A 20,600-nucleotide genomic window follows, 5' to 3' on the forward strand; every position below is an offset into this window, starting at 1 on the left:
TATGCACGCTGATCAAAATGTAGGTAACTCCATGCACCTCCCGCCTCTGCTATCTATTTATTTTCTTATGCGAAACGCTTTCGCTGTCGCCATACATTGTATACACACCACTCGGTCGCTAGTTGAAGTACACATCCCGTATTTAAATAGAGATTGATTACCGTACTGTGGAGTGCTTTGTAAACATAGGCCCTAATCTTGCACATGCAATCCCCACCCAGGGGCGTCGCTAAAGGGGGTATGTGTGTCATGTGTGCAGTGGCGGATCCAGGGGGGCCCCCTCCCCTGGGGAAAAAACGTGTAAAAAACGTTAATTTAACCTCTCTTTTTTTGGAGATGGGCCCCCTCCCCTGGTGCTCAAGGGGGGGGGGGGTGCGATTTTTTTTAAATTTTCGTGAGCCAAAAAAAAATTAGTGGTACCTCCCCCCACCCACTGCGAATTTTCGGCCGGCTGTTTCGCCGCTAAATATTTTCTCACGAATTGGGCCCCCTCCCCTGCCGCCGGCTGGACCCGCCCCTGCGTACCCCCACCAGAGAGCCGTGACATACAGACATGGACGTACACCCACCGGAGAGCTGTGACATACAGACATGGACGTACACCCACCAGAGAGCTGTGACATACAGACATGGACGTACACCCACCGGAGAGCTGTGACATACAGACAGAGAACAAAGGGGGCAAATGGTCACATCAGGCATAATTAATCGACGTTATGCGACCCTTTGAAATACTGATCAATACAATATTGATCAACTATTTTTTGTTAAGTGTCAATGTTTATTGCAACGACAATTGTTTTTTTACATAAGACCGGTGTTAGTTCGCTTTAGGTCTAAACTGGCAATCGTACGGAAATTGGTAAAAATAAGATAATTCTAATTCAACAAACTTGATGAATACTGTTTTAATATTGGATGCTATATGAAGATTGTTTGATTTCATCACAATGAATTGGAAATGAAGCAAGAAAGGCCCCGACTTAATGCATAATGTTGGGATTGATTGAAATTGATAAAAACTCGATATCAATCGCAACTCTATACATACGAAATAGGAGTTTGTTACCTAGCAGTTGATCGGAGAACTTGCGATCAATTCTGATCAATTATATTCGGTACAGAAAAAATAATAAAAACCATCTTTTTCTTTCTGATGCTTAGAGCATAAAACGGAGAATAGCAACAAGAACAAAGCTTCTGAGAGCACAACAACGTGTCGTGAACTAGAGGCACTCCTCTGGAGGATTCTTACCTGGGTAAGAAATAGATCACAACATTGTTGTCCTCGTCATCACCATCCTCATGATAATCATCATCAAACAACAGCGGCGCCTCTCTGGGGGTGGGGGGGGGGGCAGGGACAGGGGAACAATGCCCCACCTCTCCCTTAAAGTGCCCCTCTTCATGTAGGGAAAATGTCCCATGTTATTTCAGATAGGTGCCCCTTTTTTCTTTTTAATAGGTTTCCGATCTAAAGTCTTATTAATTATACCACATCAACTCTTCAACTCTTTTAATTGCCCCTATTCTTTTGAGAGGTGCCCCTTCCCCTTGTAATAAATACCCCCTTTGACCCTTTCAATATCTGATGAGTGCCCCCCTTCACATCTGATAATTGCCCCTATACTCAAATCTGAGTCTCTGTCTCTGTCTGTCTCTGTCTGTCTGTTCGTCTCTCTCTCTGTCTCTCTCTGTCTCTCTTTATCTCCCCCTTCTTTTCTTTCTTTCTCTCCTCCTTACCTCCTCCCCCTCACAACAAACCGCCTCTACCTGCCTGCACCAATCCATGCCAACCGGATTCTCCAAACGGATATTCGTCTATGATACTATCAAGAGTATCGGATATATTATAGCCGAGTTTAGGTTGAAACTATAAGGGGAAGCCTGTGCAGACCAAACACAACATTCCTCCACGCAGTTTAAACATGAGTCAATACGGGATGTCACAAATTTTGTTCGGGCATGTCAACGGGCAGGAGATAACCGTTTCATTCGAATCCTGCAGGTTTATACTGACGTACATGAGTTAGGTTCGTTGTATTGGTAGATGAAGCGTTGTATATGGAGAGTTTCAGCAGGTCTTCCATCTCACTAATGTACTAACATGATGAAAATGCTGTATTCAACCGTTTTTCTATCGTTGTTGTGGATACACACATCTGTGGAAGGTAAGTTGAAATTATATTAAAAATATTACTTAAATTATTAAACTTTAAAAATTGTTTCAATTTGTTTTTATGTTTGTTATTAGTTACACTGAGCCCTCATCCATCACTGTGGCAAGCGACCGTCATGAATGAATGGCTCTACGCTTTTATAAAGACGATAGCAACGATGATAATATTTGGTTTTGTTTGCTATCCCAGGGAAAGCGATTGTTATCACTGTCGATAGATTCAATTACAAAATTTATTGTAAATTATATTTATAATTGGCCACATTTTTGTTTTGCGCAGCCTTTTATCTCTTTCCATTTTTCTTTACTATATTCACGTGCATACTTGTCTTGCCTTATTATGATTTTATATCATCTGATGTACACCCCCCCCCTCTCTCTCTCTCTCTCTGTCGATTTCTCTTTCCTTCTTTCTCCCCCTTTTCTTACGCCCCCTCTCTCTTCTCTATCTCTCTCTCTCTCTCTCTCTCTCTCTCTCTCTCTCTCCATGTCTCTCCGTCTCTCTCTTTCTCTACCTATCTATCTGTCTATCTCTCTCTTTCTCCTCCCCACCCCCTCTGTCACTCTATTTTTTTTTTCTCTCTCTCATCACAAGTCGACTAGCTGTTCATGTTCCCTCCTATTGGTTATTTTCATGAATTATCTCATTAATTTTGGGCGACAAAGTCGGCTAACGGTGACTACATATACAGCGGCACATTGGTATGCGGCTTCTCTCACTTGAAATGTATGTTATCATTGAAATCAATGAAATCATTTGTTATATAATTATAGCAGGGGTTTGTTTGTGTTTATTTATCGTTGTTGGCAAAGGGTTGGCAACGGAATCTGTGTGCTTCCGCTGAAGATGATTCGATAATGATGGGAATTTACGTCTTTAAGCCTGTTACCTTACATTCAAATTGCGTTAAACAGAGGCCGGTTCGATTCAGTTGTTTTTCCACAAAAATGTTCAATTCAACCTCTGTATTAAATGCAGAAGCGTTCAGATTGATAACCAGTGTAATGTAATGAAACGAACATAAATTTAAATGATCATAATAGCTTTTAATAACACATTGAATTGCAAGAGAAAGATGTCGTGTTTTAGAAGTTCGTGTATGTTGACACTCATGTTTGTTTCCACCGTATTCCCCATGGACAATCACCCCCCAAAAATTCCCTCCGGAAAACTAACCCTCAAGGACAATAACCCCCCCCCCCCCGAAAATTACCCCCCCCCCCCGTAATTTGTCCTAGGGGTGATTGTCCTCGGGGGTAATTTTTTCGGGGGTAATTGTCCTTGGAGTGGTTGTCTTCGGAGGGTAATTTTCCGGGGGTAATTGTCCTTGGAGTGGTTGTCTTCGGAGGGTAATCTTCCGGGGGTAATTGTCCTTGGAGTGGTTATCTTCGGAGGGAAATCTTCCGGGGGTAATTGTCCTTGGAGTGGTTATCTTCGGAGGGTAATCTTCCGGGGGGTAATTGACCTAGAACCATTTTTCACAAAGGGTTCAGTACACTTTTCGTTCATAACAAAACGAAGAGGTAATACAATCGGACGTGTGATGTTATTCGGAAACCATCGAAACAATACCGATACCAATTATTGGGCATACATGAATCATTATTGTTTGTATGTTTGTTTTGTTTTTTTGGCAAGTGGCACCTCCCCTCATTTACCCCTATTTTGCTTTTCTCTCCACTCTTCTTCCCCACTCTCTCCTTTTCTACTCTTACACTCTTCCTCTCCTCTCTCCCCTCTCTCTCTCTCTCTCTCTCTCTCTCTCTCTCTCTCATACACTCTCTCCCTCCCTTCCTTCTCGGAAGAGAACCAGATTATAAAGACCATTTATCTTCCTATTGTGACCTTTATAGAAACAGTTCACTGTATTGGATATAGGCCTACTGTTAGATATCTTTAATACGTAATCTCCAAATTGGTATAAATCAACATTTAAAAAAAACACTAAAAGAAAATAATTATTCGAGGAAAGTTTGGCAAAAACAAAACAATACCTAAAACAAAACCAATCACCATCAAATCACATCACATTCATTCCTACCCTGAGTGACTCAGTGCAATCCGTTAAACGAGGAATTTAGTTCAATTACTGGAAGTGAGGCGATTGTTCTGTTACACGGCCAGCAACCAAAGTTAAAGGAAAACGTTCTCAAACTGTAGAAGTTTTCTTTGCATCTAAATGACAAGCATACATGCACCATGGACCTAATCGGTTATCATAAATCTGATATTGTACAGTGTAATATTAAATGAGGTAACGATAATAATTCCCCATTGTGCTTACGTGTCAAGCGTATACCTGCAAATACCGACTGAATTAATTATTCGTGGTTCAAAATGTCAACTTCATAAAAATTTGTAATGTAATTTTAAATTATAATTTTGCACTTGGCTGTGTGAAAAACGTAGTCACTCTCTCTCCCATTGATTATTTGCTTTTTGTCGTGTTTTATGGGGAGGGGTCAAAGAATTACAAAATAATCTTCACATAGGCCTAGGTCTAAATAAATTTGCAAGTGAATGATGAATAAACATACAGATAAACAGATTTGTAAAGTATTGAATAAAATACTTTTGACAATACGAACCTGCTTAAGTTTTCAAAGTTGAGATAATTAAGTATAATATAAGTTGTCAATACCAAAATTAGAGGTTTTGTAAAATGGTGAGGTGATGTATCATCAGATAATAGTTCCTATTCGTTCCTACACACAGAATGAGGAAGATCTTAATGTCGTGGTTATATAGAAATCCTTCTCCCCAGGATAAAACAACATGCCATACAGAATTAAGCCTCAGAGGTATGACAACTTTACCAACTCGAGATTCACATATAGTTTTAGTGATCTCAACTTTAAGAATTCATAATTTCTTTTCACTTTTAAGCATTTTCTTTCAAAATTTCTTCTGCCTGTTTCTAACATTTTTTTCTCTCCAGCTTTCACAAAATTCAACTTGTGATAAAGGTAGCATTGCCCTTTAATGGTGCAAATCAATCATCGTGTATCAGATCTAATTCCGGGATATGTCACAATTGCTGATCTAATGAGGCCTTGACACAATAAACTAAAAGTATGAGTAAAATATCGAATGATTATTGTAAGCAAGATCAACGATCCCTATTTTATCACTAGGGTATTGAACTAAATAACATCATAATCATTCTACAGTACATACACACAAAGAAAAAAAACTGAGTGAGGGGATGCTCTCATAACTCAAAACATAAGCTTAGCCCTGTTATTGCATGAAAGAAAAGAGTAGTTGAAAGTGTGGTTAGCAAGTTTTATCTGAGAACATAATATAGATGCTAAATTATTTGCAGGCCATAAATATGAATAATCAAGGTATAACAAAAGTCGTGAACTGACAGCTCTTCTAGCTACTTGGCAGAGTACCATATTTCAGTTTGAAATCTGCGGGAACTGACCAAACATCCTTGTTAGAAGGTCAATACTTTATATGGATCAGTCTGTAGACGATGACCAATGCATGGTCACAGAGGATATTCTTATAATATTACTGTCAGGATAAGTCTCTTTCGTTAGACATACGGAAAATTGAATTACAAATCATGTATTAGTGTCCCTTGTCCGCTTCGAATGACGATGTTCCTCATTTCACTTCAGAAGATCATGACAAAGACAAATAGAACGTTGGGGTAAATTGGAAGTAGGCTGTAAAACAATAGGATTATGAGGTTACAATACTCGTATGAACTATGTCATATTTCATTTCTAAATAATTATTGAGTGTAGAGATATCTCCTTGCTACGTTACACTTGTATAGACTTGACCTCATGAACGATTGACTCGGCTCACAGTTTCTCATAATTGGTGAAGAAGATGTACAAGGTGATGTGAACAAAATGTCAAATGAGAAAAGGGGTTTAAAATATGTATAATGCAGAAGAAAGATGAGTGGAATATGCAAAAACATATTGCCTTCATCAAAGTATATTCTACTCATCAAAGGGGCAATTGTAAAGCGATGATAGAATGAACGAACAAAAAGAGAAGAGGACAGGAATAACAAGTAGATGATAAAATACGTTGAAATGTGCAAAGTGAGACGAGATGCGCGAGATGAAAAGAAGACGAGAAATACTAAACGTGTCTATAACAAAAAGAAAGAAAATGAAAACCTCAAACAGAAAATGAGTTCAAGTAGATGACACGCGGAGTGATTTCGAAAGCGACCCCACTTTATCCCTAGAAAATAGCATCCTTTTAAAGGTATCGGTATATATTACTGAGTTATGGTAAGGTTGAAATTATTATTTGAAGACATTTTGATATACTGTATATCAGACAGCATGCTAATCTTCCCAGAAGTAATTTGGTCCAAAAATGAAATAACAGCTGAATAATAAGGATCGAGAGAGGAAGTAATCGGGCTGCAGATCATGATGTCGATAAACCCAGTTTGCCTTTCTGCGTTGATGGTTTTCAGTAGGAATGCACAGTATCCGATTTTCTTATTATTTGAATACATAATCGTAATTGTGTAATGTTGTTTCCAGTATATCTGACATTCACTGAATGATGCTTAGTTCAGAATTCGACTCGTAGACCACTTCTCTCGTTTCTCCTGACCAGAACCTCAAGATCCCCCTTTAAGATGTTGATCATCATCCCGGGCCGTACTTAGCCTCCAGGACTCGTTGCCCTTTAGAAAGGGGACGGAAGAGGAAGTAAACCTGATGAGGACCGTATCATAAGACAGCCCTGCCCTTCCGACTTTAATCATGAATCTTGTCTGTATATAGTCTACAACATGGAGAGAGACAAAAGATGCTTTCTCACTAGCGAAGTTATAAGAAGTAGAAAGTTACCTCGATCATTCCATTTTACCATGACAGTGATATTTGGAAACTTCATGAGAATAACTGTATACTAACCTCTCCTCGACGGTTCATAATGTATTACAACTATTGCTTACCGATATACAGATATAAAAACGAATAATTCAGACATTTAGTGGTCAAATTAGAACTCGTCTTCCCCATGTCGTACAAACCAAAAGTATTGCAGAAAAATATGAATGCTTATGTATTCCACTTTAAATTTATATTTATACAAACACTGCACTAAAAAGTTCGTAATCGATTGCGTCATCAAGGAGGGAGGGCAATTTACCCCACACCGACAAGTCCTGTCCCTACCCTATCCCAACACTGGCCCCATTCAGTTTAAAATGCCTAATTTGTCACATCCTCATATTTCTACTTGACCACAACATCCCATTACCCCCCCCCCCCCCCTCAATTTAAAATCCTTGTACCGCCACTGGGTAAGCTGTATGCCAAATCCTTGTGAATCGCTATTTTGGCTATAAAAATGCGATAAATTATTGTAGTGGATTAGATATTCAGATTTTGATTCAGTTAGAACGAACCTTGATCGAGGTTTGATGACGGGAGATGATTGAATGAGCACCCCCTCCCCCCCTCCCCCATTGTCTAATTATAGATGTATGATAGCAATACACGTAACGACCGTCGGCCATTATGTGGTCAGTCAATTACAAGGTTAAAAAACATAAATCTACAGATGGGTGTTTTGCCAAGTTTATGACAGATCAGTTTGTACCGCCATCTAGCTGAACCATAATGGCAACATACAAGTCTAAAATTTTATTTGAAAATGATGTCGGGCTAGGTGGCTTTCGATCTTAAAAATAGTACAGAACAGCTATTATTGAATGTGAATAATAATTTTTTTTAATAGCATTTTGTGGTTGTTTCTCCTGTCTATTACAAGCCTTGGATTTCGGAGGGATATTTCTTCAATGTGTTTACAATTACTGAACTTTATTTATTTATCTATTTATTTGTTTATTCATTTATTTTTTCTTTTTACGAATGTGAGATTGCCCTTAACTCTTAATAGGCTCAGGTAAAAAAAAATGGTTTAGGGTCAAATTTTTCTATATTGTTTTATGTCTCTACCTGCTCTATTTTTTTGTCTAATTCATTATACAGAAACTACGGAGTTTTAGTGATAGAATTTGATATCAATATAATATAAGTCTTATTTTGTCTTTAACACAGCTCACACATGCAGAGGGAGGTGTGATCTTGTTGTCAATTATGCAACATGTCAGTGCGATAATAAATGTATCACTAATGGAAATTGCTGTCCAGACTTCTGGTCCACATGTCTAGGTGAGTAGTTCAAACTACTTTGATAGTTACAGGCTGTAATGTTATGAGTAAAGGGGTATGGATGTTAATTGAGAGAGAGAGAGAGAGAGAGAGAGAGAGAGAGAGAGAGAGAGAGAGAGAGAGAGAGAGAGAGAATAGGAGGAAGAAGAAAGAGATATAAAGAGACAGGAGGAGGTAGATATAGGTAGATAGATAGATACATAGAATTACAAAAACAGAGACATACAAAGAATGAAAGCTGTGCACATACTACAGCAAGATAGAGAGAGAGAGAGAGAGAGAGAGAGAGAGAGAGAGAGAGAGAGAGAGAGAGTATTATAGGGATAGTGGTGGTTATTTTACCTGACAACTAAAAGAAAGCAGTAAAATGCTTTTTAGTAAGCAACCAGAAGACCGACGGCTTAAGGTCCTCTCCGACGAACCTGGTAATGAGGATTACTGCCTTACCAAAGGGCACTAGCGCGTCGACTTGGTTTCGAACCACTGCTCTACCGACTGAGCTGTAGGTGAAAAAGAAGTATGAGAAGGGGTGGAGAGAGAGGGGATGGGGATGGGGCGAAAGGGAGGGGGGGGGGGTGAATGTAAGTGATCAGAGGCACTGATACACTCGAGTTCACCTATGAGTAGAGCGATAAGAGAAGACAGGTAGACGGAGAGAGTGTTGGATGACAGGAATGAGGAGGGAGATAACTAGTGATGAATGACTACAGGAAATTAGGTGACAGCTTTGAGCATAATGGTGGCCATGATGACGCTATCAGAAGGATAGATACAGAGGTAGTGGAATGAGAAAGAAACGCATGTGATAAATATCGAGGAGAAAAAGAGGCACCTAGAAAAAATGTAGCAAAGAGTTAGGAGGAGAGGGTAGAGAGAGAATGGGACAGAACGAGAGAGGGAGAGACAGAGAGAAAAAGAAAGAGAGAGAGAGAGAAAGAGAGAGAAAGAGAGAGAGTGAGATTGAAAGAGGGGGTGGGATAGGGCGATGATTAAAATGTACAGATTGTCTTTGGGAGAGGTATGTTGCATTTCTAGTGGAATATTTAAAATCGTTATGAGATTGATAATTTATTCAGCGTTATGAATAATAAGCAAATCGTAATACGTTTTGGATTAAGTACAGTACTCTCTTTTCTGTGCCATTTACATACAGAATTTGAAATACATTTTAATTGTACACACCACATTTGACATGTTTTAAAAATTAATTATGGTCCCCATCTCCCCTCCCCCTCCCCCCTCTCTCTCTCTCTCTCTCTCTCTCTCTCTCTCTCTCTCCCCCTCTCTCTCTCTCTCTCTCTCTCTCTCTCTTTCTCTCAACCTCTCTCTTTCTCTCTGTCCCTAATCCCCTCTCACGTTACAGATATAAGATTAACAGGCGGAATCTCTCCGAATGAAGGCCGAGTAGAGCTCGTGTTGGGTTCGGAAAGCATCGGGTCGATCTGCGATGAAGGCTGGTCTATAATGGACGCTACAGTTGCCTGTAATCAACTTGGTTATCCTGGAGCAGCGCTAAGAACTATGGGAGAAGTTTTTGGATCGGGGAATCTCCCTTTAATTGCCTCAACATTTCTGTGTAATGGAGGTAATTATTAATGCAGCTCCTTTAAGATATCATTGTAATACCATCAATGATATAGACCCAAATTTTGTGTTTAGCATCTATCAGAGTATTATTTTAAAGCGAGAAATGTTCATTATTATGCAAGAAGTCAACGACCTGTCCCAGAGTCATTTTTAATATGAAGCCCGATTTTAACTTGTGTTCAACCAATTACTTCAAAGAATTGTTGTTTATACGCTTTACATGTATTTTTATTCAAACTGATTCATACTTTAAGGTTTCGATTCCGTTGCTAAAGATACAATTCCAGGCATAAAGATATATATATATTATCAGTGAAAATGTCTCTTCCAATCAGTCATTCACAATCTTCATATTTTCTTTGTTTTCAAATCTTATATATCTTAATTCTTTGCATGGTGTCTTTTAAAATCTCTTTGTTAATTTCTCATTTATTTTTCTATTGTCTTTTTTGATTCACGCCCCCCCCCCAAAAAAAAAAAATGCATACAGTTATAAAACGTTTTTTTTTTTTTTTTTAAAGAATAACGCAATCTCTGTAAAATAAAATAAAACCCTGCTAATACATGAGGAAAACTACAGGAAGTATAATTAAATAGATGATATACTGTCCGTGTGCTTCAGAGTTTAGAAGATTTGTCAACTTGACCAAACTCATCATGTAATATTTATTTGGCATGCGATCAACGATCACTTTCCTATCCTACATCTGTCACGGTCAGATAATATCGAGATAACTTCCTCTAATATCTATGGTTCATGTTTGTATCCTGATCATAGATGAGGGTAAACTGACAGACTGTCGCTACACCAAAACCCGAGGCTTTTGTCCATCTGGCGGTGGGGCTGGAGTCGTTTGCCAAAGTGAGTAGTCTCAATGGAGCATCCATCAAGATGATCATGTAGCTATTAAGAAGGGGCATGGGGTACGGGCTCCTGGTCGAATTCAGAAATAAGTAGTTAAGAGGGAGAGAGGGAGAGCAAGGGGGAGGTTAAGTAAAGTATACGACTTTCTCCCTCACCTTACCTTCCCTCGATTGCTTTGTTCGCGCGCATTCAATCCACCTTCCATGGCAGGGATACAGCCCCTCTCCATGGCTGGACTCATGCTATGTCCCTACATCAAGATCTAGCAATTCTAATAAAGTTGGCAACCAGTATCTAAAAAGCAGACGATGTTATCTTTGTGTGACATTTTCTTGACGTGAAGTACTGTTGTCACGTGGAAGTAGGATAATCACTTGCATATTCTGATGATACACAGTTGGAGACACAAAAGGAGTCGGATGCCCTCATAACAGAGTACATATCTTAAGACAAAGAGATCCGCCTTTGATTTAGAACAGGGAACGCTCCCATGTCTTATATTAAAGATGACGAAAATCACTGTATATCTGATGAAAAATCATGACAGACAATAGGAGCAGAAAAAGAAAGTTCAGGGACCAGACGTTTTTGAAGGGAGCTGGTTTTTAAAAGCTGTTAAGTTTTATGTGTCCAAACTATCTGACGAGCCTAAAATAATTAATTTAATAAATAAAAAGTTTTGTTTGTCAAAGTGAAATGAAATTGAATTTTATTCATTTTTTTCGTGCTAATGAAACCTCCTAAAAGAAATGATTTATTGAAAGATCTTTCAACAATCACCTAAGTAGTTATACCTATTTGTCATGAATTGAACTTAAACAAACTGGTATGGTGACCAATTTTTACCTTGTCTGGAATATCGTGCTGTTGTCGAAAATGGTAAATGAATAAGGGGAGCGAGGCAGGGGCACGTATGGGAGTTTTGTATGTACAACAAGGGCGGAAACTTTGGTCAGAATGCTACCAACGGTCTGCTTACGTTTACTCAACATTCTGTGTCATTCTTTCACAGAGCCTGGTTACCAGGGTTGCTTCGGCCGTTCGTCTTCTTCCTTACTCCTGCGAGACAACCATCTCTCTGATAACCGAATGACTGGCGACCTCTGCATTCAACATTGTGATAAGGGCAAGTATGAGCTGGCTGCCGTACGAGCTACTGACTGTACGTGTGGATTAGGTATACCAATAGACAGCGACTATTATCACGACTACAGATGTCGTATGCCATGTCCTGGCGACTCACGACAGGTCTGCGGAGGATACACTGAGGGAAGACTAATGGTCTATAAGAGTGAGTGACATCATCAACATGGTTTTATTAATAAAAATGTAACAGAATTGTGTGTATGCGCGCGTGTTTAAAAAAACGTAGGCGAAATTCGGCGATTACAAAGTTTTGGGAATTTTCGAAAATTGGGTGGATAGTGATTCTTCGCAATGTTGATATATTTGGATGTCCCTGTGGATGTATTATAAGCGCTAGAAAATTTAGCCCCTAAAACACTTCTGCTTTCGAGTAAAATTGAATATAAACATTTACCGGTGCTCCCGGTAAATTTTGATAAATTTCAAATAGCGCCTACGGCCGTACAATGGTAGCTGCGACCATGAAAATCTCAGAATATGTAGTTGTGATATATAGTTTCCGAACGGGAATAGCTAATCGGTCGATTTTAGACAAGAAACATTGTTATATAGCTTAATTAAAACTTGACCTTGAGAGGGAGCTATACAACATAAAGAGTGTATTAATTATAATTTCATAACTTTAGACTCGATTTCAACCGCGACAACGATCACTGAATATTGTAGGATCACATAATATGCTTCCAATATGTTCATTTGAACCAAATTCATGACCCCATACCCAAACTTTGTATTACCTTTAAAATTGAAGATTTATACATGATTTTCTTTCTTTCAAGAACGATTGACGACCCACTTTTCTTTCTTTTTTCTTCAGCTAATACCGGGTTTTGTAGACACCCTGGAGATCCCGCCAATGGCAAACGACAAGATGACTACTTCCGATTCGGGGCAAAGGTCAAATTTCGCTGCAACACAGGTTATAAACTGTTAGGTAACACTACAATACAGTGCATACCACGTGATCAGACTCAACGGCCAATCAAGAGCCTGGCTTGGGATGGTATAGCACCTGTTTGTATAGGTAAGAATGAACAATTTACATCAAACCAGTAGCATAAAATTAAGTATCAAAACCTATACAAAATATAAACAGCTCTTGTATTGGGCCATATATAGGCCTATGTATATGTATCTCATGCACAAATATTATTTTAGCTCGTTAATCACTGTTCTTGCATAAAAGCAATGATAATTTTGATAAAATAATAACATTAAATAAATATCAGTGTTAAAAATTATTGACTCTAAAATTAGGCCTTAATGGAAAAATTATTTTACTCCCCCCCCCTCTCTCTCTCTCTTTCTCTCTCTCTCTCTCTCTTTCTCTTTTTTCCCCCTCTCTCTCTCTCTCTCTCTCTCTCACCCCTCCCCCTCTCTCTCTCCCCCTCTCTCGACGCCATTCGATTTGGGGGAGGGGGTCTGTCTGTCTAGGTTAATTAAGATGACAAACAGTATAGCAACTGATTCAGAAATTGCAGCTTATCCCAACGAAATGTTTTATACAATTTTAATAATTGCTTACTGGTATCAAACTCTTCTTCTCCTCAAGGAAATGGAACATCCATCCAGATGCCAGGCCCTTCAAAAGGAAGTAAGTATAGATCTCTATCAAGTTTAAGAATTTAAAGAAACCTGATGCACCGGTACATCTTTTTATCAATCGCATATAAAACGGTAGTCTGCACTACATTACGATGATTGGCAAGATAATAATATGTTTAAGTCTTATTTTGAGGCTCTGTCTGTTGCTTTTCTTTTTTTTGGGAAAATTCTAGTAAATAGAAAAATGACTTTGTCATCAACAATGCTCGGTAATTTGTTGTTTCAAATGATGCGGGTATGAAGCACACTTAAAAGTTTTTGAAATATGGTTTACCGACAGTCGAATCGAAAATGGTTGTGTGCAGTACAACATCATATAATCAAATGATTGACAGTTGTGGAGAATTATTTTTGGGCGATAATAATGTCAATTAGTATTTTACACATAGGATAATATAATGTTTTCGTTGAGAATAGCAGGAAAGCAGTACATGACTGTATACTTTTCTTTGTATCTTACAGCAGGTGGCGTTAGAAACATCATCATTGGCTTAGTAGTAGCCTTCCTCATCATTCTCATTCTACTCATTCTACTAACAATATGGAGGATGAGGAGGTAATCCATGTTCCTTGAAATCAGGGGCGTAGCGGGACTAGTGTGTGTGTGTGTGGGGGGGGGGTGGGGGGGGGGGACTGGGCTGTCGGGGCTAATTTGCAAACAAGTAGCCATTGATTATCCAACAACCCAAAGTTTCAAAGTCGTCATATTGTATTTTCTATTGCTACAGTTGAAAAAAAGATGGTCGTCAGCTTTTCAATGTTATCTCCAACTCTCCCTTTCATTTCCAACTTAGCAAGTAAGAAACCAAGAAGAAAAAGTTATTACCTCTGCAGTCATTTTGTTCCTTATCGTTTGCATTTTCATTCTTTAGTTTTGCCGTCTTCCGTTTACCCCTTGAGATAATGCCCGAAAGATTGGGTTGAAGGCGTCCCATGTTATTTAGCTCATTATTTTCATGTTCTAGATTCGACATCATACTTTTCAACATGCTGAATAGGCCTATTTGTAACGTAAATTGGTCAAGTTTATGCCTTATCCTCATCAGTTTTTAAATAGCCCTGTAAGAAAGCACATTTTTGATGTACATGTCATCGTGATTTTAGTCCATATCTTCCTTTTTTTAATAATGCCTCGTTACTTTATGTACATGGGTCTAGAAAGATGAACAAAGAAGCACCACCTCCACCAGCCCCAATGCCGGCCTTCAATGACTCGCCACCCAAGTCTGACCACACGGTACAAGCCAACGCCGGTGCTCGCCCGGTCTATGCCATCCTCACACCCCGGTCAGACAGAGGAAGTAATACAAGCAACGCGGATAAAGGCGCCAATAACAAATTTGGTGGACAAAATAAGAACTTTAACAAGTGCATGCCAGCCGGATACTCCAATTCCGGTCATGGGTATTTCGCGACGAGTCGGGAAAATTATGTCATGTCACCGACGATAGATTCACATTCAGGCACATCGGGAAAGGTGTTTTACTCAACTAAGATCAAGAATAACATAGACTATCAATGTGAATAATAATACCCTAACATTCAATAATCGGTTTAAGATAAAATGAACAAAAGAATTCCCGACTGAGTCAATCGCCTGTGACAACGGAAAAAAAAAATCCGAAAAATGAGAGAACGCGTGTTTCAAAAGGAACAGAATGTAGAGAGGGTTGAGAGAGAGAGAGAGAGAGAGAGAGAGAGATAGAGAGAGAGAGAGAGGGGAGAGAGAGAGAGAGAGAGAGAGAGAGAGAAGGGGGAGGGGAGGGAGACAGAGATAGAAAGAGGGAGGCAGAGATGATGACGCATTTACAGATAGGATGATGGTTTTATTCAATACTCTTTGAACCCGAGGGATTGGACAAGATGAAAAGAGAAATAAAATAATCTTCATTGATATTTTGTATGAGTTGTAGGAAAAGTCAGCGGAACATCTGTAAATATCTACTTACCTATGGCTATGCATCTGCCTGGTGCAGATTATTGCTATCCGGATATTAAATTTGAATATTCTGTCTACTGTTTGTTGTCAAAATGTATACTCGCATGATATAAATTCATATTCTGTTTTCACGTCGACTCTATGTTTATATAAATGCATTTAATTTTCATCGTGTAACATGATGCATTTGTACTTTAAGAATGTAGTTTATTCATTAGAGTGGGAGAGAGAGAGAGAGAGAGACAGAGATAGGCACAGAGAGAGAGAGAGAGAGAGAGAGGGGGGGAAGAGCTGGAACAGAAGCCTGCCTTAGTAACGAGGTTCATAAAATGCATTAACATGATTAAGGTGAGATCTTCTTGCCAGATTTATAAGTATTATGGAAACAAAGTCATTTGTAACTCAAAGCAGTAAATCATGATTGTGTCTAAAATCTTTTATAGCGCTGTACATATTAATTTTGTAAATTGATTAGTTCTTTTATTCATTAGAATATACAATTGTAAAATAAAATCGCAATAATAGATTAAAGGGAATATAGCAAATACTATACACACGGAACCGACTTCGTAATGTTTTGTAGAAAGGCAATTAAACTTGCGATTCTAAATAGAGCACGGTTCGTTTGTCTCCTCATTCACGATAAGAGCATGAACATGGATATACGAAGAAATATGATAGGACAGACAAATGGGAGATGGAAGCAGAGCAAGAGGGGGAGAAGGAGAGGGAGAGAGAGAGAGAGAGAGAGAGAGAGAGAGAGAATTGAACCATACCATGCCAACAAGAGCCTAAAATAATCTATCAGAACAATCCATTGTTGTTTTTTTACTTTCGGTTTTGTTTAAGAGGTAACTTTCATTACAAATTAAATCATTTATTTTGAACACAACCAGACTAAGTTATGAATAGGTTCTCAGAAACAAATCCCAAGGAGCAGTGTCATATGTCAGAGCTGAAGGGTAGGTATCATTGTCATAATGAATGTGAAAGCGAGAGCAAAAAACGCCAAGAGGGTTGGCCATCCTTCATTATTATTTAATCGCTTTTCCTACGCCCACTCATCTATAATGTTGATTTATATACCACATAATATTTGTATCTAGTCCAGTCATGACAATAGTGAGAATCGTATTTGTTAAATGTATGACATTTTACTGCATTGTCTACCATAACTGAAGGGAGGGGTGTTCCTGGTATATTTCAAAACGTTCGTCGTCTCCCCCTGATAAAATAAATAAATACATGTGATAATAAATCTCCATATAATGTGATGTTTAAATCTTGAAATCACATGCACTGCATATAAAAAAAATGGGTATATAAGACTGTACACTAATGTGGCATGCAAGTTTGGTCCAAAATTTTATTTCCATTTATTATCGTCATATTTTAAATGTACTGGTACTTTTGGAGCAGTCCTCTTCAGGAGACATTTCTTATGCAAATAATTGCATAAAGTTTGATGAAATACAATAATTTGATAATTTATCTTTATATTGTTTATAATAATCGGAATGTATATTTGCTAATTGATGTTTAATTATCGGAAGGTACTTCTTATTTTTGTATGTTTGTTATGTTACCGCAAATTGTTAATTTTTATAAGGAGGGCAGAGGAAAATTAAATAAATCAAATAAAAACGAATTCACTTTAATATACTTCAAGATTAATGAAAAGAAAATGAGAAAGCACACACATTATTATTTTCACTTTTACCAGAACTCAACCTCCTCTTTAATTCGCAGTGTTTATTATAAAAATTTAAACAGGTATCAGGTTTAAGTTTTGAAGCTCGTATATAGATAACGGCATGAAATGCTACAGTGCAGAATACCTATTACAAAGTGCCAATGTCTGTCATCCTAAGTTGGTAAACCCTCTTCCAAATCCGACTCTATCCTAAGAATTGATTATAAAATGGCCCAAGGCGGATGTAAGCACCCTTGAAATGTACTTTAGATGTTTTTTTCGCATTTCTGAATGAATATAAAAATAATTATATTTTACATAGCGTTTAAGTATATTGAAATACTGATCTAGTGTGTGTTTTTGATGTATTTACTAATTACTACATTGTATCGATGTTTTGCTGTTCGTAACAACGAAGATTGGTTTCATCAATGCCAGATACTACCTTTAACGAGACATCTCTGGGAACATACGGGAAAGAATAGTTCTTAATGGTTGATCTAGTTTCGGAATCACTTCATCAATCATTGGTCAGTACATTTGTTTTGTCTTCATCTTAAGGAAGTATCTTTTGATAGCTGGGCCAGGGGCATCTCAGGACTATTTTAAATGGGGGCGAGGTGTCGGATCAAAAAGATTCGTCATGTTTGATCAGTATGGTTTCGAACAAGACCCCCTCTCCTCCCCGCCCCACCCCACCCCAAGAGAATAAAAGAGATTTGACTTGAAAAATAATTAAATGGGGGTGTGACACCCCCACCCCTTTGTCATTCGATGCCCTTTAGCTTGCTTTTCAACAGAAGCGTGCATTTGAACGATGGGAATCTCGGTCATATTTATGTTTTAGTTTCATTTGCTGTAGTACGCATGCACGTGTGTTCTAGGGGCGACGCCTTGTCTAATGCCGTCAACTTGAATCGTCGCAAGAAGACAGAATAGCTATTGAAGACGCTGTTATATTCAACAACCCTTCGCCATATAACGCATACATGTTAGCAAACCACCCATTTTAAGGACAGTAGCAATCTCAGTGGTGGCATAATAATGATAAAGATCATGATTATAGATAGCTTTATGTGCACCAAGATACTACGATGGGACCTCAAGCAGAGGAACATTTTCTTTGGAGTCGTTGTGTCTTGTATGCTTTCATGCATGTTTTGTCAAACAACTGCTAATAGTACTATGTCTACAAGTAAGTATATCAATATGAATTAGTAATGATATTTGAGGTCGTATTCACCTCTTAATGCAAATGCGTTCGCTATAATTATGAAGCAGATTTGAATCATTTACGTAGTCAACCTCTCATGAGGTTGCTAACCACAAAGATATATGCTGTATTAGTAACTTGTTAAATATATACATAAGAACTATTATATGGGATAATTATCTTATCCGTCTTGGGTAACGGCAAATTAAATTGTGAGCTACTGTTTTGGTTTAGTAGTCTTTTATATTATTAATCTCTTATCTCTTAATTCGTGTTTTTACCCGACAGCCACAACCATGCCAGAGCCTGTAACAACTCCCATTACTTCAGACGTCACCACTCAGCCAAGTAAAACTTCAGGTAGGTATTGTTATTGTTGTTATTGGACAACCAAGTGAAGCGAACGAGCGTGGTAAAAATGAAATTTTGATATACAATAGGATACATATACGGGCATCTTGTTGCCCGAATGTGAAGATATTCGGGCACCTCGTTGACTGATAATGATTATGTAGGTATTGAGGCACTTTACTTTGGAGCAAGCGAGGAAAAAGACATTTAATTGTCTTTAAAATGTTCTTGTTGAAAATACCTAGCGGTTTCTAATATTTTGTTTTCACGAAATTGACGTTTATTTCATAATGGATCGAAATATAGATGTTTGATTAATTTACGCTCGCGCTACCCCTAGAGATGTCCTGCGGCGCCCCAGGCTACCGCGGCACTCCGGTTGAAAAACGCTGCCTCATGCAATTACAGACCGAAAAACTACAAAAAGCAAAACAAAAATATAGAAACATCCATCTAAAAGCCATAAATAGATATCTGGGTTAATTTTTGTATTTTTAAGACGTATTTTCCGGGGGTAATATTATTTTTCTAGTGGTATATAGGGCCTAAGTCTGAAGTCGTTACGTTTCGCAGGCGATATAATCATTATTCAACAATTTCGCCTTCTCGTATGACTATTAAATACTTCAATCACGACATTCTTTTCAGATATTCATATTCCCAAATTAGCGCTTAGAGACATTTGTAGTTAGCGCCCTATAAAAGTGGAATATCATCATTATTATTATTATTATTATTGAAAAATGTATAAAGAAGTCAGATCACAGTTGAGTCGTTTTATTACAATAAGGAGGGGATAATTTTGTAACCACTTCTATTGCCAGTGGCGAATCAAGTCATGTGGGGGCCGAAGCGACCACGCCCTCCCCCTTTGGCGGCCTACAGAATAAAAATGGGAAAGATAGATCGATGGAAGAAAAAGGAAAGAAGGGAATGGAGAAGAAGATAAAAAATGAGAGAGAGAGAGAGAGAGAGAGAGAGAGAGAGAGAGAGAGAGAGAGAGAATGAGAGAGAATTGATTTCCACCAAACAAAGTAAGGGGAGCAGAGTAAGTTTAAAGGGATAGATTCGAGTTTCTATCGCTCAAGAAAGTTATCTCAAATGTTCTGAATCGCTAAAACTCGTGAACGTCCATGGGCTTGGTGACAGGCCACCTAATTATGCAAGAGGAAAACATTTTTGGTGTACATACAGTATTCACATCCATCCTAATTTTTGATATTCGTCGTTGCTTCATACTTGAAAACTTCTCATAATGTTGAATAACATGAAGCTTTTCAAATTGAGTGAATGACACCATTCAGTATGAAATATTTAGCTTATATATTCAAATGCTATAAAGCCCAGATCGTCTTTCTTCTTTGTTTATGAGCTTTCGAAACCATAATTCGTTCCTGTTTTCACGAAAGGGCGGTGGTGAGGAAAATCCGCACGAAAATTGTTTGCGATTTTCATTCGCTACCGTCACTTCGTGAAAATAGGGACGAATTATGATATGAGGCTATTTTCAAAAAATAAAAAATGTCTAAAAATTGATGATTATTTTTTACCAACACGATTTAGAAACAGTTTATACATGAAACACGATATTACAAATATCCAACAGTATTTTTGTTGAAAAGGTTACGCGTTTGTTACAAGGATACCAAATAATGTGTATACATGTACTGTATATACCATCACTATCGGTGAAAATGTGCTACCCTGTATAAATGTCAACAATTAATTAATGAATACATTGTCTTTTTTTCAGCGGCACCCCCCGATGTAATACAATATTTATCTATCGCGTCATCAATGTTGGCTGTGCTCATCATGGTTACGTTATGTATATGGATAACCGCATATGTGCGA

The 20,600-nt window shown here is 38.2% G+C and overlaps 1 protein-coding gene across 2 annotated transcripts; it reads left to right on the forward strand.

Annotated features, from left to right (window-relative positions):
- The first annotated feature begins 1,818 nt into the window (after nucleotides 1-1,818).
- Nucleotides 1,819-15,263, forward strand: LOC100892252 (scavenger receptor cysteine-rich domain superfamily protein). 2 transcript variants are annotated; one of them, XM_030974783.1, is made up of 9 exons: nucleotides 1,819-2,171; nucleotides 8,234-8,347; nucleotides 9,711-9,932; nucleotides 10,713-10,796; nucleotides 11,812-12,090; nucleotides 12,763-12,969; nucleotides 13,498-13,539; nucleotides 14,013-14,106; nucleotides 14,713-14,786. In XM_030974783.1, the coding sequence occupies exons 1-9, from the start codon at nucleotides 2,108-2,110 to the stop codon at nucleotides 14,714-14,716; spliced, it is 1,110 nt and encodes a 369-aa protein (XP_030830643.1). In that variant the 5' UTR covers nucleotides 1,819-2,107; the 3' UTR covers nucleotides 14,717-14,786. The 2 variants fall into 2 exon arrangements, with proteins under 2 accessions (XP_030830643.1, XP_003725934.2); XM_003725886.3 differs by having other exon boundaries at nucleotides 1,820-2,171; nucleotides 14,709-15,263.
- Nucleotides 15,264-20,600: the final 5,337 nt, after the last annotated feature.

This window comes from Strongylocentrotus purpuratus, unplaced genomic scaffold (genome assembly GCF_000002235.5).
Source record: "Strongylocentrotus purpuratus isolate Spur 01 unplaced genomic scaffold, Spur_5.0 spur5_scaffold_7, whole genome shotgun sequence".
Classification (NCBI taxonomy): Eukaryota; Metazoa; Echinodermata; class Echinoidea; order Camarodonta; family Strongylocentrotidae; genus Strongylocentrotus; species Strongylocentrotus purpuratus.

Coding starts and splice junctions, on each gene's coding strand:
- LOC100892252 (XM_003725886.3), top strand. CDS start 2,108: ATGATGAAAATGCTGTATTCAACCGTTTTTCTATCGTTGTTGTGGATA. Junction 8,348..9,710: donor CTTCTGGTCCACATGTCTAG/GTGAGTAGTTCA, acceptor CTCACGTTACAG/ATATAAGATTAACAGGCGGA. Junction 12,970..13,497: donor TATAGCACCTGTTTGTATAG/GTAAGAATGAAC, acceptor CTTCTCCTCAAG/GAAATGGAACATCCATCCAG.